General features: G+C 47.6%; 4 protein-coding genes across 4 annotated transcripts; 3 read left to right on the forward strand and 1 right to left on the reverse strand.

Annotated features, from left to right (window-relative positions):
- The first annotated feature begins 6,125 nt into the window (after positions 1-6,125).
- On the forward strand, positions 6,126-7,030 carry LOC128304355 (ETS homologous factor). The gene has a single exon (XM_053041536.1). The coding sequence runs from the start codon at positions 6,126-6,128 to the stop codon at positions 6,555-6,557; it is 432 nt and encodes a 143-aa protein (XP_052897496.1). The 3' UTR covers positions 6,558-7,030.
- Positions 7,031-7,284: 254 nt separating this feature from the next.
- On the forward strand, positions 7,285-8,263 carry LOC128303342 (uncharacterized). The gene is made up of 3 exons (XM_053040268.1): positions 7,285-7,424; positions 7,498-7,795; positions 7,860-8,263. Exons 1-3 carry the CDS (start codon positions 7,403-7,405, stop codon positions 8,131-8,133), a joined length of 594 nt encoding a protein of 197 aa, XP_052896228.1. The 5' UTR covers positions 7,285-7,402; the 3' UTR covers positions 8,134-8,263.
- A 20-nt stretch (positions 8,264-8,283) lies between these two features.
- LOC128303341 (augmin complex subunit dgt5) lies at positions 8,284-10,462 on the reverse strand. Its single transcript, XM_053040267.1, has 4 exons — positions 10,345-10,462; positions 10,140-10,278; positions 9,928-10,072; positions 8,284-9,861 (listed from the first exon to the last, which is right to left on the reverse strand). The coding sequence occupies exons 1-4, from the start codon at positions 10,428-10,430 to the stop codon at positions 8,345-8,347; spliced, it is 1,887 nt and encodes a 628-aa protein (XP_052896227.1). The 5' UTR covers positions 10,431-10,462; the 3' UTR covers positions 8,284-8,344.
- A 462-nt stretch (positions 10,463-10,924) lies between these two features.
- LOC128301602 (transcription initiation factor TFIID subunit 2) lies at positions 10,925-15,236 on the forward strand. Its single transcript, XM_053038171.1, has 6 exons — positions 10,925-10,968; positions 11,042-12,862; positions 12,934-13,557; positions 13,630-14,022; positions 14,092-14,803; positions 14,883-15,236. The coding sequence occupies exons 1-6, from the start codon at positions 10,925-10,927 to the stop codon at positions 15,126-15,128; spliced, it is 3,840 nt and encodes a 1,279-aa protein (XP_052894131.1). The 3' UTR covers positions 15,129-15,236.
- The last annotated feature ends 814 nt before the right edge of the window (positions 15,237-16,050 follow it).

Genomic DNA, 16,050 nt, shown 5'->3' on the forward strand with positions numbered 1-16,050 from the left:
TCCAAATGTCCAATCGTAATTTCCCGTCTTGCTACCCAGACCCAACCGTGAATCATGCTGAGGTAACATCCGTCATACTTTTCGGATCATTTCGATCCGATCGGATGATGGCTTCACACACACACACCGAGCATGCGATGATCGGGGTGATGAGTGCGTTGTTTGATTTGTTCGTTTTTTTTTATTGTGTGTTACCACGAAACAAAACCCTCCTGTCACGGCCTCTCGCAAGCGCTCTCTCCTCGCGCGCAAAGTACAGCTTCCGTCTCCGGTTCGGTTTGTAATTACGATTGACAATTGCTTCCAGCAGGTGCCCTGATTTTTTGTCCCTCACGACGTTCTATTACTTCCTCCCATTCGAGCGAGGCTTCCCACTCTCCTCAATTGCTTCACGCAACATCTTTGTTCCGTAAACACACCTTCCTGTGACGTACGTAAGATCATGCGCTTTGATTCGGATCACGCAGCGCGCAGTTTACACATTAAAAAAACAAGCGCGCGTATATCGTGTTTTAGGGCGGAACCGTGCCGTGTGTTTGCCGCGTTCGGATAACCATTTGACGTTTGAAATGAAAATTCAATTCCCCAAGCCCGCCATAAACTTTTGCCTCTAAATCACCGGCGGAACAGATGCAATGGCGTCGCGCAGAGGACATCCGCCGCAGTTCAGACCGACGCAGCAACCAAACAACGGAAAAAGGGGCGAAAGGAAGCAAATGGCCCAACCGGTACACCGGGACTTAGTGCCACCGATTGGCGAGTCTTGCAAGCGTGATGTCTGCGGTAGAACATTGAGGAAACAGCAGTAGCAGCAGTAGCGCAACTACCGAGCACATCCGCCTGGAAGCCGTCCCCGCACATACCTAGATGCGTAAAGTATTTCCGTTCGGTTATTGGTTTTTGCGTTTCGTTTAGGATTTCATTGCATTGTGTGCCACATTTCTTGTCGTTGTTGTGCCATTGCGAATGTTGGCCACTCAGACTTGGGGGAAGTGCACACGCTGCACGCAATACTGTTAACCGAATTTTTTGGTAAGGTTTTGTTGTTTGGTCGCCACCATGTAATGGGGTCATGGGGTGGCTAAGTGTAAAGCAAGAGCACTGCACCAACAAAAAAACTGATGTTCAACACCGGAAACAAGCGCCTATAAAATGTAAAACTTGTTATTGATTGAAGCTAGACCACTTGGAATTTAATATAGCGTGCACCATTCAGATGACGTTTGTAACTGATCACTGTTCCTCCAAGAGATCATGATGCGTTCCGAATAGGGAATGCAATAAAACACAGTTTATGAGCTCTGGTTCTACATTTCGTAGGGAGAACAAGAATTTATACCGACACTAGCACTAGGATTTAGTTTCTAAGTCGCCTGAAAGATGTAAATCTTCGCCCTCACAATCTCCAACACAAAAAAAAAAAATGGATTCTATTCCGATGGCATAAATCCACGGGAAGAGATTTACTGGAGCGATTTCGTTCTGGAGGCCCTCTTTAGAAGCGCATGAAGCATGAAGTCTACACACGCCAGTAACTCTGGAACGAAACCCATTAGATACCGATTTGAAAAACTACGGTGGCTTGTCTCGTAACCGGATCAGGGGGAATTGGGCGCTTCCTTCGGGCGCACAAGTAACGAAAGATAGGAAGCGACGATCGTTACAATCCGGTCGAGGTTCTAGCCCAATGTAGAATCGTCGAAGGAAAGTCATCCGCTCGCAAAGGAAGCACACTTCCGACGGTTCCATCGTGCGTGTGTGTGTGAGAGAGTGTGTGTGTGCTTGTGTGGGACAGGAAAAGCATTACGGGAAGCGACGCTTTTTTATAGGATAATTACATAACTAGCAAGTAAACCGGAGCCGGTAGTCTTCGGTTCTCTTGTTGTCGGGTGATCGAAGGCATTGTCTGGACGCTTCATCCGGTTGTTGTTGTTAGCTTCCCGATCTTCCGGGAGCGGTGCGCGGAAGACTTTGATTAAATGCTAAATGCACCAGATGATCATCTGACGCATCCCCACAAGCATTGCTCATAAATCATGCTACCCTTTTCACGAGGACTGCACTGAAATAGTTGAGATTCTTTGCTACCCGACCGGCACCCAGTTGTGGCTGGTTTGGCGAAATACCGGCATTTTTTTTTTGCGCGCGCGCGCCATTTCCTGTTCTCTTGCGTAATACACACCACGTGGTTGGGTTTGTTTTTTTTTTGCTTCTCCTGCGCACACAATCTATTTATGTTTTGGAATGCTTTGCGCAAAAGTCTCGTGCGAATGGCAGGGCAATGTTGGAGTTGGAAAAGGAAGCAAACCGATCGTTTATTCTGTTAAGCATCACAACACATCAGAGGCCGGTAAGATCGAAACGATGGTGCGACTCTTAACCGCGCACCGGAAAACCCCACTGCGAAGGAAACCGTGACAGCAGGAAAAGGAACACAATAAAAACAGTGAAAGAAATTAATAAAGTAAAGAAAAAAAAGGAATCAAGAGAAAATAAACGCACACGGATACACAAACAAAAAAACAGACTGTGGGACAGTACGACAAAGGAGACACGGCGAGAAGAAAAAAAAAGGAAGCCATCCACCAGTGCGTATACGAAACGAATCGAGAAAGAGGGCAGAGGAAATACTAGAACAGGAAGCGAACTGAACCGAAACCCGAAGAAACAGGGTGCAGAAAGGGCGAGAAAACTTAAAGGCTCCTCGCGGGAGCCTCGCGTGACGATATCCGTGTGCTAATAGGATGTTGGAACGGTTCGTGTTTTGGACGAAAAGGAAATGAAACAAAACTGGCGCTGAAAGATGGGAATAGAAACAACATCCGCCAGGACGCAAGGCACGCAGGGATCGGAGGGCGTTCTGAAAGCAGGGAACTCGGCACACACTTGCTTGCTGCTTTGGCTGCCGGTGCATCATCTGCCGCTGCACAAATGGTTCCGAGGAGAGCCGCAAGCAGCGAGACGCGCCCGTTAATAAGGAAGTCCCGTGTTTTGTACTGCGATGGTCACCATTGGTGCTGGTGGCCAATTGTTTGTGTGTGTTTGTGAAGAAAAGGAATCGACCGAGCAGCGCGTCCACAGGAAGTCTTCAAAGTGTGTAACGAGAATGGGAGTAGGTTGAGAGTCTTCTCCTGGGCAGGTCTGCTATTATCGCACGCTGCTTTGAGATTCATTAGATCGAGCGAAGGATGCTACGGGCTAATTATCCGTTGATTGAAATTGATATTGACGTTTATTAAGTTCGATTAGCAGGATCTCCTGTACCCGGGACCGGCGATCACTCGTTATCTCACGCATTGTTTACATTGCGCATCCACCAAACGGGGAGATCACACCGACGCACTACTTTCGGGGGCCTGTGGCCATGTGAATTAGATTTCCTGTCCGCCATGGACTTCGCCGCACCTAATTGCTTAATTTTATTAACTTTGTCCGCCGTCCACCATCCGTTTGCTAGGGGCACTCTGCGCAGCACTTCTCTATCTATCTTGCCGAACCGGTTCGCGGTTGTGTTTATCTCGCCGGGACGGTCTCGGTCCCTTTCCCGGTTTGTGTGTCTATCTGTCTGTCTGTCTGGCATTCTGTCTGGGAGAAGCGTGTGTATGGGGCTTTTTTTTGTAATATACCGTCAGCGTTGGCGTTCCCTCCTCCCATCTATCTCGCGCACAGCTTAACGCATTGACATTCCGTGCTGCGATTTAACGCATTTTGGATCTCGCGTGGTCTGTCTGTCTGTCGGGGCTCGATTGTGTGCTGTTGATTTCCGGTGTGCGATATGCTCGTAAAGTTGAATGGAAACAACGACAAAAAAGCGAAAGCTACCACCACCAAAACACCCGGCGGTCCCGCAGATTCTGCTTGACGTTTTGCGTGGGCGATGTTGTCACTGTGCAATGAATTCAATTACGACACACAACACGCGCCTCGCGTGCACTGGCCCAGTCGTCGGACTTGGGTCCGAATCGAATCAATCTACAGGTACAGTGAGGGAGGGGACCAAGTTTTGTCCCCCTTAGAAATGTTTGAAGTTGATTGCTTGAACATTTTTGCTATTTATTTTAAACCTTAGACATTTACTTGCAGGAAAGGAAAATTGTGGTAACCAAAACAAGCATTTATGCTGTCAAAAGATCAAGCTTTTCACACGTTCATGTGATGGCTTTCACAACCACCACTCGTGCGCTTGGCACTATTTTCCCAGCGCTTCATGACGGCACCATCCTCCAAACCCGATCGAGAAATCGTTTGATCCCCGGGGCCATCTAAACAGAGCCATCTAATTTAAGTGCTGACAGGCTTGTTTCCACTTCAAAAATCACGCATGCTGCCGTTTTTCACCCGACGCTTCCCACCAGAACAAACATCATCCACTCCCGGTGCCAGAATGTTGTGTTTATTTTCTCTAAAACCATTCAAAAAGGGGTCGACGATCCCGCGACACATCGGTTCGGCTCGATATGAAGATCAATCCACACATGGGTAAATAGCGGGCGCATGTGGCAATCATGGCAGCAAACCAAGCATACAATCTTCCACTTGAATCTTAACTGATCCACCAAAGGAACGCGTCAACTTTTTGATACAAATATGCACGAACTGCTTCGAGTAGCGCAACGTTCGAGAACGTGGCCGTAAGAAGAACTGCATCCGCTTCCGGATCCGGATGTGCGTAAAGAGGTGTCGGCATTTTCCTCCCCTCCCTCTGCTCTCTCTCTCGCTTAAAAACCCGTGTAATACGCATCTGAATGTACCCGGCCAGCGGCCCCGGCGGCCGGACTGGATGGTGGAGTTTGTGACGCAGAGAAACGACGGAAGCGACGAATCGTACAAAACCACGAGCGCCATCTCAGAGTGCATCCGTTTTCCCAGGCGAATCGTGACATCCGTTTCGACTGCTCGGTCAAACTCAGGGTGGAAGAAGCGTTGGAAAACACATGTGAAAATGCGCTCCATCTTCTCAACTTCCCTAATGGTGAGGATGCAAGCGATGAGATGATATCTGCCAGAGACGCGATCATTTGTGGGGTGTGTGCGTGTGTGTTTCTTTTTTCTCTCTTCTTCCTGTCCGGAACGGTGGAACGGATTTGGAACACACCCGCAGAACACATTAGTTATGGCGATGAAAGGTTTTCTTTCAGGTGCTTGTCAGCAGCAACGTTGAGGATGCGAAACGACAAGATCACACCCGTGAAGAGGAGAAGATATCACATCATCACAGCTTACCTACCACTAACAGATCGTTCCAGCCTGGGTGGTCAATTCTTGGTGTTCTCATACACTTGGGAGTGTGTCTATCCTCTGTTAATCCCAACGTAACTGAAACTGTGGAGGTCCGAATGTCACCAAAACACCCGTGGCGGGGATACACATTCCGATGATCGCATTCGATCGATCACGCCTTCATGGTGCGGTTCGGGTCAGCATACAACTTGCCCGGAAATGCATTCATCTTGGCAGCTTCCAAACAAAGCGAAGTCCCAACAGTGGAGAACTAGAATTGGAAGCCCCATATGCAACGCAGTTCGAGCGGTACAGAGTGGTATCGTGATAGAAATGCAAGGTCTCTTCCACCACCTCGTAACACTGCTCCGGCTCACACTTGGTGGCGGGCCACCCGAATATACAACAACTGCAGCCCTAATAGGGAAGTACTCCGACGGGGGAAAGTGTGGCTCTGGACGGTTGTGGATGACGAAATAGAGTTTTGTCACCGGAACAAAAGACTTCCCCATGTACACGGTGGGGCCATTTCCGTCAAATGCGTGCAAATGGGCGCATTGTTGTCCGATTGTTACACGATCGTGCATTGTGGTCGGTTGGTTGACTTTTCCGCTCTTTCAGAAAAAAACATACTCTACACTCGTTTTGCCGAGAGAGGGCGATAGTGGAGTGTGTGTTCTAATGCAAGAGTTTGTGTGATTCTGTTTTGTGTAGTTCACTTCCTTCTTGCGCAAATTGTATCTGTCCATGGTTATTCTATAACACAGCACGCATATCATCTTTCAGTTTAGTACACTTTTCTAACGACACAACGATCTTTTTGCTTTTCCTCCTTCTTGCGCAGATAATTCACCAAGATTGTGGGCAAATCTTCTTCAGACGAGTCAATTCAATACGACAACAAGATGCAGGTTGAAAGTGCAACGAAATGGCGTGTTCCACCGCTGGACCTGTCCGCTGTCAGTGTGCTCACGAACGAGACGGAACGGCGCTGGAACCACGGTACCAATGGCAATGGTGGCGGCGGTACTACGAACCTTAACGGCCGCGAATCAAATGCCAGCTCGCAGACAAACATCAAGAAGATCCAGTACGGTGCGGACGGATTGCCGATCGATCCACGTGACTGGACGCGGGCGAACGTGTGGACTTGGCTAATCAATTTGGCCCAGTCGGAAGGTTTGGACATCAGCCCCGAACTGGCACAGAAGTTCCCCATGAATGGAAAGGCCCTCTGCCTGATGAGTCTCGACATGTACCTGAGCCGAGTGCCGATCGGTGGCAAGATGCTATACCGTGACTTCCGGGTCCGACTGGCAAGGGCCATGAGCTTATGAGCACCCGCGCTCGGGCATCTGAGCCAGCCATGAACGGCCGAAGAACTGACAATAATATACTACTAGAAGAGCATAAGCACTAGCGCTAGTGAATTGTGGGGCAAATCTAGCCGCTTGGGGCGCGTTTAATTTATCGTTCTATAAATAGCACCTAGTTACCATAAGCTAGCTCTCCAAAGTGGCTTTATTTTACATTGCTTCTGTTTTTTTTGCACAGTTTTCCAAGCGTTTCAACCGGAAGAGTAGTAATTCGACGACAGCAACACCAAAACCTACAACTTAGGCAAAGTAATAGCAATGGAAAGGTATTTTAAGTGTACAATTATACCGGGGTACCGTGAGCTTAGTATGAACCGTTTTGGGATCTTTTGGAAACATTATTGTAATTTAATAAAAAAGGGACTCCAGCGCTGTGGTTAGGCCGCGTTCATCATTATCACAAAGGCACAATATTCACTCATTTTTGAGCACACAACACTGAAAGCATATTTAGTATTTGTATAGTAATAGAAATTAAGTTACTCTAGTCAGTAAATGCACAAAAATTAAACTCAATGTTTTGTTGCTATTAAAAAAATTTGAACAATACGAAAGAAATTCACCACAGCTAATCAACTTCGGTTCGATCACCCAATTCAACTATAAACGAATGTCCTTGCGCGCTCGTCTTGGCAATGGTGGTTTAGTTCCCCCGACTGGGCCTCGTTTTTTGTCCTCCATTTTGCACACCAAAAACCCGCTACAACTAGTCGGCTTCACTTGGTGGCTTAGCTAAAATAACCTTCTGTTTGTGTCGTGTCGTTTTTTCGTGTTAATTGTACTGTGTTTTACTGCTTCTGTCCATCATGTCCTCTGGCAAATCGAAAGGTAGCTTAGGACATTCTGTTTTTAGGCATGAACAGTAACTTTCAACGTGTGTATTTTACTTCCCTCTCGCTAGCGATCGGCTTGACCATCGGGAATCCTAACACATCGCGCCCATCGCCGATTATACAAATGATCTCCCCAACCGGCAATTGCACCCAGGATGTATCGTTTGAGGCATACAAGCAGCCGAAAAATAGATCCAAACGGCGCAGCTTCTCACCGATGGTGCACCAGTCCCGGATACCATCGCCGGAACTGTCACCGATCGAGCTAAGCCAACCGTTCGGCATTTCGACCCATTGTAACACACCGAAAGAAAATGAACGTCTAAACGTGGGGGGCAAGTCCTACCTGCTAGCCAAACAGATCCGGTAGGTGGATTGAGTGAGCCTGTTTCCGATGTAAGATTACCTTAACCTTCCTTCCCATTCTCAGAACACAAAAGAAGCGCTCTCCGCAGGAGGAAGAAGTATACGCCGTGACACCGTTGGCCAAGCGTGAGCTCGAGCATCGCATCTGCGTCTCCAACATACTGAAGGATATGAACCTTTCGAAGTACATACGCATCTTCACCAAGGAGGAGATCAACTTCGACGTGTTTCTAACGCTGTGCGAAAAGGATCTGCACGATATCGGCATCCACTGCCAGGAGGACATCGAGAAGATACTGGCCAAAATTGCCGACTACAACATGGGAATGGAGGGCTAATGATCTGAGTCCTGCTGGCCATGGCTCCCGGGCAATGGAGGGTTGTTGGTTAATGTAGGTTAATAGTTTCGATGCTAGAAATTAAGTGTTTAATGTACCTATGTGATTTTAATTAAATGATTCTTGAAGACTTGAGCATAATAATTTAAGGTTAAAAGTATACATGTTGAATGATTTATTTAAAGGAATATGGAAATGAAAAGACGCTCACCTATCGTTCTCCACCGAAGCCATTGATCATTCTATAGTACAAGAGATACTCGTTCTCGTACTCCCGGAAGTTACGGCCGTTAAAAAGCTTCGTAGGCGGGACGTACTTCCTCATGTTGTTGGCAAGCGCGAAGTTGTAGTATATGCGAACCTTTTCCATCGTCTGCCGGGAGCTATTTGTTAACGATTCGATGATATCCAGCAGCTCACATATTTTGCCATCATCAACCTTCCAACGTTGCTCCAACTGCTCGTGCTCGATTGAAGGTACCACTACGCTACAGGAATCAACCGTTGCAGCATTTGCATGTTGCTCAAGTTGCTGAATCTCGATAAACTGCTTTAGTGACACTTCGGCACTAACGCCCGTACATGGCAGCAGAGCTAAAACGTTTGGCTGCTCAAAGAAAATGCCAACGTTCGGTTCCATGCTAAACAGAATTGCCTTAGAACGGCAAACATACTTCCAGAGCGGAATCTGCCGGAATACCTCCAACTCACGTACCAACGAAGGTAATACGGCCGGGTTATATATAGGCCCACCACCTAACCCGGGAAGGACCGTGCTTTCTAGTCGACTGAACGATTGATCGCTCATGTTCAGCGTTTGATTATTGCCATTCTTCTGTCGCATGGTATGTATCGTGTGCTGACACACGTACTTCGTGTAGTGCACCTTTTGCTTGATTTGGCGTACCTGATGCAACTCGGTCTCCATGTGTTTCGAAATTTCCTCGATCTGGCCGTAAATGCTCCTCAGCTGGCCAAGCAGTTGCTCGTGATTTTGCACCTTTTGCGTGTACGTAAGCAACTCTTGCTTTTTGCGCTCGATCTCACGCGTCATGTAATCTATCTGCCCCTGATTATATTCGCGCGAATTCCACTGCACCAGATACTCTTCCAGTGCTTCTTCCGCTTCATCATCCATCACGTTTATGAGGGCCATCTTCGCTTCAAGTTCGTTCGAGCTCGGAGTGTACTTGGCAAGATACTCTTCTCGGGCCGCATTCACCTTGTTTCGGACGGACACAACATCCAGAAACACACAAATGTGGCTGGAGCACAGCTTTGCCATGCTTGCTTGCAGTAGATCAAGATCGGACAGCGTCACATCGTTTTCCTGTGCATTTCGTCGACTGTCACGTTCGGAGATTTCTCGCATATGTTTGTCCTTCATCGTTAGCAGTACGTTCCAAAGCAGATGATTCGGAATGCCACGCAGCACCTCGCGAAGCTCCGTCCAGAGATCTTCGTGCAAAGCTCGGCTTGTCTCTTGATTTTGTTCCTGGAAACGTTCATAAAATCCCTCCAGCAAAAGCGTGCATCGGTCGATGGCCTTCCGGGCCGTATCGGGGTGACACGAGTCAGACCCTTTGATGGGCATTATACGCTTGATACGCTGAGCCAGTTGTGCTTCTTTCTCCAGATTGCGCTGCAGCGTTGTTTCGTGTGCCATGTACAGCGCAATTTTACCATTCAATTCATCTCGTTTGTGCATCAACTGTAATTTCCGAACATCTGCAAGGTAATTATTGATAATTAATCCTGATCGAACTCAATCGTTTTGCGGTCAAAAATATTTACTTTTCTCCTTGATTTGCAAGTTGATCGACTCAAATCCTTCGATGGATTGTTTAATACGTAGTCGTGTTTCATCAATTTTCTTCTTCAATTTCTGTATTTTTAAATAACGCTGCAGCTCCGGGGGGAGCGTATTAAAGGAAGCGTTCTACGAAGGGATACAATGGGAAAAGGATGAGAAAATTGAAGAGCCACGAAGAGAGATTGATGCTTACCGCAACGATGCTGTCCGTTTTTTGATGAATTTGTAGCTTATGAACGAGCACATTCTTCCGCATTGATGCTATCTCCTGTCGCGAACGCACCTTTTCCATAATGTGATGAAGCATCGTGCTTTGTTCACCTCGGAACGATCTGAAACGGGATGTAGATTAGCGTAGGATGTTATAGGCGCGAGCTACACTGAAATGAAGTACGTACTTTTTCAGCGCATCATCGGGTGGTAATTTTTCCGGCGGGCAACCCAACTTTGTAGCCCATGCTTTGAATTTCTCAATTTCATCCATTTCACAAACGAAATTAGCACTACTTAAGCACAAATCGCTTTGGCTTCTGCACACGCATACGGTTTGTTTAATTTAAAATGACTGCTGCAGGCTGTCAAATGAAGATTGTCAACATTCTGCTGAATATAAAAGCGCCACGTGGTAGGGAGTAGCTGAACTATAACATAGATGCGAAGGGAGCGTGAAAAGGGCTATAATTATTGAAATTAGCAAGAAATATACATATTAACTTTCTGGAATATTTTATAAAACCTTTCTTTATGTTTCACAATACGTCTAATTTGGAAAAAGGGCGCGATTTGGCCCGTGATTGCTGAAATGCCGGAATCCCTCGATATGAAGGGTTGGGCGAACAAAACTGTCAAACGCATCTATGACCAACCTCTTCGGCGTTCGCTTATCAAGCATCCAAACAAACATTGAAGAGAAAATTGTGTGAAATACGCGGCGACGAACGAGCGCTCGCATGTTGGGCAGTAAATAGTTCTTAAAAAATGAAGAAAGACACGGCAGAAGATACACCCCGTCCTTTCAAATTATAAGTATCTCCCATTAGCTCAATTTCGACCGCGTCGGCAATCGTGTGTAATTGTATCTTCTATATTCTTTACAGCGCATCAAATTCTCAGCCTAACTGGTATCAGTTTTGAGCGCAAAAGTATCATCGGCTTCGTGGAGCTGCTGATTGTCCCGACGAGCGATTCTTTGCCGGTGATACGGTTAAACTGTCGCCAGTGTCGCATTTACCGTGTTATTCTCGACGACAGCTATGAGGCCGACATTCATTACTTCGATCCATTTCAGGACATTTGTCAGGGCGAGACGAAGAACAAGTCGCTGGAGTTCTTCTCCAAATCTCACCTGGATGTTGCCCGACACTCAGACGCAGACCACAACAAGGGAGAGCTTGTGATTGTGGTGCCACAGGAAGCAAAGCATCTGATATCCGAAGGTCGCGGCATACGGATCGGTATTGAGTTTTCGCTCGAAGATCCGCCAGGAGGTGTTCATTTCGTCATTCCCGAGGGTGAAGGAACGATGGAAGAACGAGCGGCACACATGTTTACGTACGGACATGAGAACTCATCGCGCATGTGGTTCCCTTGCATCGATAGCTACGCTGAACCGTGCACGTGGAAGCTTGAGTTTACCGTGGACAAAACCATGACGGCGGTATCGTGCGGCGAGCTGGTCGAGGTGGTAATGACACCGGATTTACAGCGCAAAACGTATCATTACGTCGTGTCGGTACCGGTATGCGCACCAAACATTGCGTTGGCCGTGGGTCCGTTTGAAATCTTTGTAGATCCCCACATGCACGAGGTGACACACTTCTGCTTACCTCAGCTATTGCCGTTACTGAAGAACACGGTGCGCTTTCTGCACGAAGCATTCGAGTTCTACGAGGAAGCACTCTCGACGCGGTATCCGTTCTCCTGCTACAAACAAGTATTCGTGGACGAAATCGACAATGAATGCAATGCGTACGCTACGATGACGATTCTGTCGACGCATCTACTGCATTCGATCGCTATCATCGATCAGACATTCCACTCGCGCAAGGTTATGTCGAAAGCGATCGCCGAACAATTCTTCGGTTGTTTCATCACGATGGAAAACTGGTCGGATGCGTGGTTGGCTCGTGGCATTGCCGAGTATCTGTGTGGATTGAATTCGAAAAAGTGTTTCGGTAACAATGCGTACCGCAGCTGGATCCGGGACGAACTGGACGAGGTGGTACGGTACGAGGAAAAGTACGGTGGAATCATACTGGACTGCAGTCAACCACCGGCACCTCCAGCCGTGTCGAGTATCAACAACTCACCGGCCGCTCCGCAGAAGGCGTACAATGACAATCCGTTTTATTTCCCCATCAAGAACCTGCACACAATGTCACCGAAGTACATTGAGATGATGCGCAAGAAATCGCACTTGGTCATTCGCATGCTGGAGCATCGTATTGGGCAGGAATTGCTGCTGCAGGTATTTAACAAACAGCTCGCCCTTGCCTCGAATGCGGCCGGAACAAAGATCGGAAGTGGACTGTGGGGCCACCTGTTGATTTCGACGAATGTGTTCACGAAAGCGATCTTCACCGTCACCGGTAAGGATATGGCAGTGTTTATCGATCAGTGGGTGCGCACCGGTGGTCATGCCAAGTTTACGATGACGTCCGTGTTCAACTCGAAGCGTAACACGATCGAGCTGGAAATTCGGCAGGATTGTGTGAATCAGCGTGGCGTTCGGAAGTACGTTGGACCACTGTTGATTCAACTGCAGGAACTTGACGGTACGTTCAAGCATACGCTCCAGATCGAGAACATTATCGTTAAGTCGGATATTACGTGCCACTCGAAGAGTCGACGTAATAAGAAGAAAAAGATTCCACTCTGTACTGGTGAAGAGGTGGATATGGACCTTTCTCCAATGGCGTAAGTTGTGCAAGTCGAATAATACATTTTTCCATGTGCTAATGAGTTGATTGTTCCATTCTTTCCAATAGAGAATCACCCGTTCTGTGGATACGGCTAGATCCGGAAATGACGCTGTTACGCTCGGTCAACATCGAACAGCCAGATTTTCAGTGGCAGTTCCAACTGCGTCACGAACGCGATGTTACGGCACAGCTTGAAGCTATCAAGGCGCTGGAAAAGTATGCCACGCCTCAAACGCGTCTCGCCCTTACTGACACGATCGAGAACGATCGTGTGTTTTATACGGTACGCTGCCAGGCTGCGATCTGTCTCACAAAGGTTGCAAACGCGATGGTCACTTCCTGGCAGGGTCCACCGGCAATGCTGACAATCTTTAAAAAGTTTTTCGGCTCGTTCAGTGCACCGCACATCATACGGCAGAACAATTTCACCAACCTGCATCATTACTTCCTGCAGAAGACGATACCGGTAGCGATGGCCGGTTTGCGTACGGCTCACGGCATTTGCCCACCAGAAGTAATTCGATTTTTGCTGGATCTGTTCAAGTACAACGACAACTCCAAAAATCATTACTCGGACAATTACTACCGGGCGGCGCTGGTTGACGCCTTGGGCAACTCGATCACTCCTGTCATCTCGGTGGTCCATCAGGGTCGTGCCCTTTCTTCGGAAAGTTTATCAGCAGATGCAAAGTATTAATCGTAGTTCCATCCTGAGAAACATATATCTTATTTCACTACATTTTACCACATCCTTTCTTACAGACTTGTGCTAGAAGAAGTCACACGTATTCTTAATCTGGAGAAGCATTTACCATCGTACAAATATACCGTATCGATCGCGTGTCTGAAAGTGATTCGTAAGCTGCAAAAGTGCGGACATTTACCAACGAATCCGAAGATCTACCGGAGCTATGCTGCTTACGGCCAATACATCGATGTTCGTCTGGCTGCTATGGAGTGTCTGGTAGATTATGTAAAAATTGATGGCCGCTGGGAGGATCTTGAGCATTTGATGGAACTGCTTGAAACAGATCCCGATCCGATGGCTAGACATCAGCTGGGTCGGTACATGATCGAGGCACTACCGTTCGACAAATCCAACCGGCATCGATTAGATCGGGAAGCACTTGCATTACGCATATGGGAGAACATGAAGTAAGAGCGAACGTGTAGGATTAAGTTACATTGGAATTAATGGTTCTTCTTTTTATTCTTGCACACTAGCTCGAAATTATCGCACGACACGCGCCTCCGGTGTGATATGGTAGATCTCTATTACACCCTGTACGGTGTCCGAATGCCTGCCTGCCTCGCCAATCAAGAGCTGGGAGCGATTTTACGCCCACAGAAAGGATCGTCAGGTTTCTACTCGGATCGTTCGAGCAGGCGTAGCTCTCCAACGACGGACGATGCTGCACTTGCTCCGTATGCCGTTAAACGGAATCGTTCCATGACACCGGAACAACCCGACGTGAAGGAATCGTTCGATTTGATCGAAATAGGCGACACGAAGGTAATGATACCGCGAAGCCGTGACGGATCTCCGTTTGATGATGCGGAAAGCCGTGCACGGGAGGAGGAAGATAACGAACGGGTAGCGCGGGAAAATCAGCGCATCATCGAAACGGTCGAGGCCAGCATCAAGAAGGAGGCTGGCGAATCAAGCCACAAGACGATTGATCCGGTAAAGGAGGAAGTTATCGATCTGGACGATACGGATACACCGTCCAGTGCACTGGATAAGGATCCGCCAGCAAAGAAGATAAAGGCAGAATTCTATTCGGACAATTCCATCTCCCTGCCGGGCATCAGTATGGGCAGCTCGAAGAGTGCCGGTCCAACCGGCTTCGAACCGGGTATGTTTGCTAAGACGAGTGCATTCGGCGAATCGTCTCCGCAGCCAGATCTTAACAGTTCCAAGTCCGACAGTAGCAAGGTAAGTTTCCTGTACAATTGTCTGCCGCAATGGAAGCGGGTAACTAATGATTTTACTTTCATTCGAATAATTTCCACAGAAAAAGAAAAAGAAAGACAAAAAGAAACATAAGCATAAGCACAAACACAAGCATAACAAGGATAAGGATCGAGAGCGCGATCGAGATAAGGATAAGGAACGGGGAGATCGAGATCGTGAGAAAAGTAAGGAGAAGAAGGATCCAAACATCGTACGAGTGGTACGGGAGGAAACACAGGAAACGCTCAGTTCGGCGGATAGTTCCAGCCGTGACAGCAATCCCACGACGATGGATTTAACACTTTAGTTGAAATATTTTTATCTGTATGAATAACTACCAATCCTGACACTTTTGGTCTAATGTATATTTCCACGATTGGTCATAAGAAAATGAAAAATATAATATAAAACAAATGGGAAATATGATGAAGTTACAGCTGGGCAGCTATATTCCCTCTGTGGGAAATATGATAAAAACGGCAGTTGTGAAATACGGAGTTTCCACTGCGAAATGGCAACACGCAGGTACGGAGTTAGTATTCAGCGCGATGTCATAAACTCGCGTATGTTTACCGCTGTCAGCGGGAAATGGTCGCTTGTGGTAATTCGTGCCGTTGTAATATCCGGGACGGATAAACGAGGTTTGTTGTATTTTTTTAACAGCATTTATTTTTTTATCGACGAAGAAACGTAGAATAATCTCGCCGAGAAGCAGCATCCATCGCTGGCCGCGTTCACGGTTGGTGTTCTCCGGAACCGCTCGGGAACAGTGACCCCGATTTCTACAGCCCAAAACGGGACACAGCCCTGTTCCAGCATCGACCGCTCCAACGCTATTCCGGGTCTGTGTACTGTTTGGTTGCAATCCTTGCTCCGAAGATCTATCTTCATCTCCGTGTCAAAGGACAGTGTTTGCATCTGCTGCTGTTACGATCGAACACGCCAACGATGGCAAGTGAATCGGAACCGTGCGTGGTGGTTGTGCTTCGGTGGTTATAGAAGGTTGTGCTATCGTGCGAACAGGAACCGGAAATTTGCATTCCGAAGCGGATGATCCTTCGAAAAACCCGTTCACTTAGGCGGACTGTTTATATGGCTTTGCGGAAGGTTCGGTAGGCTTCGTGTGCATAATTCCACGCGCTGTGTTATTCGTTACACCGGTGCCACGGGTCAGGTGATCGATCGAACCGCCTTGGCACAAGTAGTAGGGCTAGCGAAGAAGCGGCGAA

Source organism: Anopheles moucheti, chromosome 3 (genome assembly GCF_943734755.1).
Source record: "Anopheles moucheti chromosome 3, idAnoMoucSN_F20_07, whole genome shotgun sequence".
Classification (NCBI taxonomy): domain Eukaryota; kingdom Metazoa; phylum Arthropoda; class Insecta; order Diptera; family Culicidae; genus Anopheles; species Anopheles moucheti.

Coding starts and splice junctions, on each gene's coding strand:
- LOC128304355 (XM_053041536.1), top strand. CDS start 6,126: ATGCAGGTTGAAAGTGCAACGAAATGGCGTGTTCCACCGCTGGACCTG.
- LOC128303342 (XM_053040268.1), top strand. CDS start 7,403: ATGTCCTCTGGCAAATCGAAAG. Junction 7,425..7,497: donor GTCCTCTGGCAAATCGAAAG/GTAGCTTAGGAC, acceptor CCCTCTCGCTAG/CGATCGGCTTGACCATCGGG. Junction 7,796..7,859: donor CTGCTAGCCAAACAGATCCG/GTAGGTGGATTG, acceptor TCCCATTCTCAG/AACACAAAAGAAGCGCTCTC.
- LOC128303341 (XM_053040267.1), bottom strand. CDS start 10,430: ATGGATGAAATTGAGAAATTCAAAGCATGGGCTACAAAGTTGGGTTGC. Junction 10,073..10,139: donor AAACGGACAGCATCGTTGCG/GTAAGCATCAAT, acceptor ATCCCTTCGTAG/AACGCTTCCTTTAATACGCT. Junction 9,862..9,927: donor CTTGCAAATCAAGGAGAAAA/GTAAATATTTTT, acceptor ATTACCTTGCAG/ATGTTCGGAAATTACAGTTG.
- LOC128301602 (XM_053038171.1), top strand. CDS start 10,925: ATGAAGAAAGACACGGCAGAAGATACACCCCGTCCTTTCAAATT. Junction 12,863..12,933: donor ATGGACCTTTCTCCAATGGC/GTAAGTTGTGCA, acceptor TCTTTCCAATAG/AGAATCACCCGTTCTGTGGA. Junction 13,558..13,629: donor AGTTTATCAGCAGATGCAAA/GTATTAATCGTA, acceptor CCTTTCTTACAG/ACTTGTGCTAGAAGAAGTCA.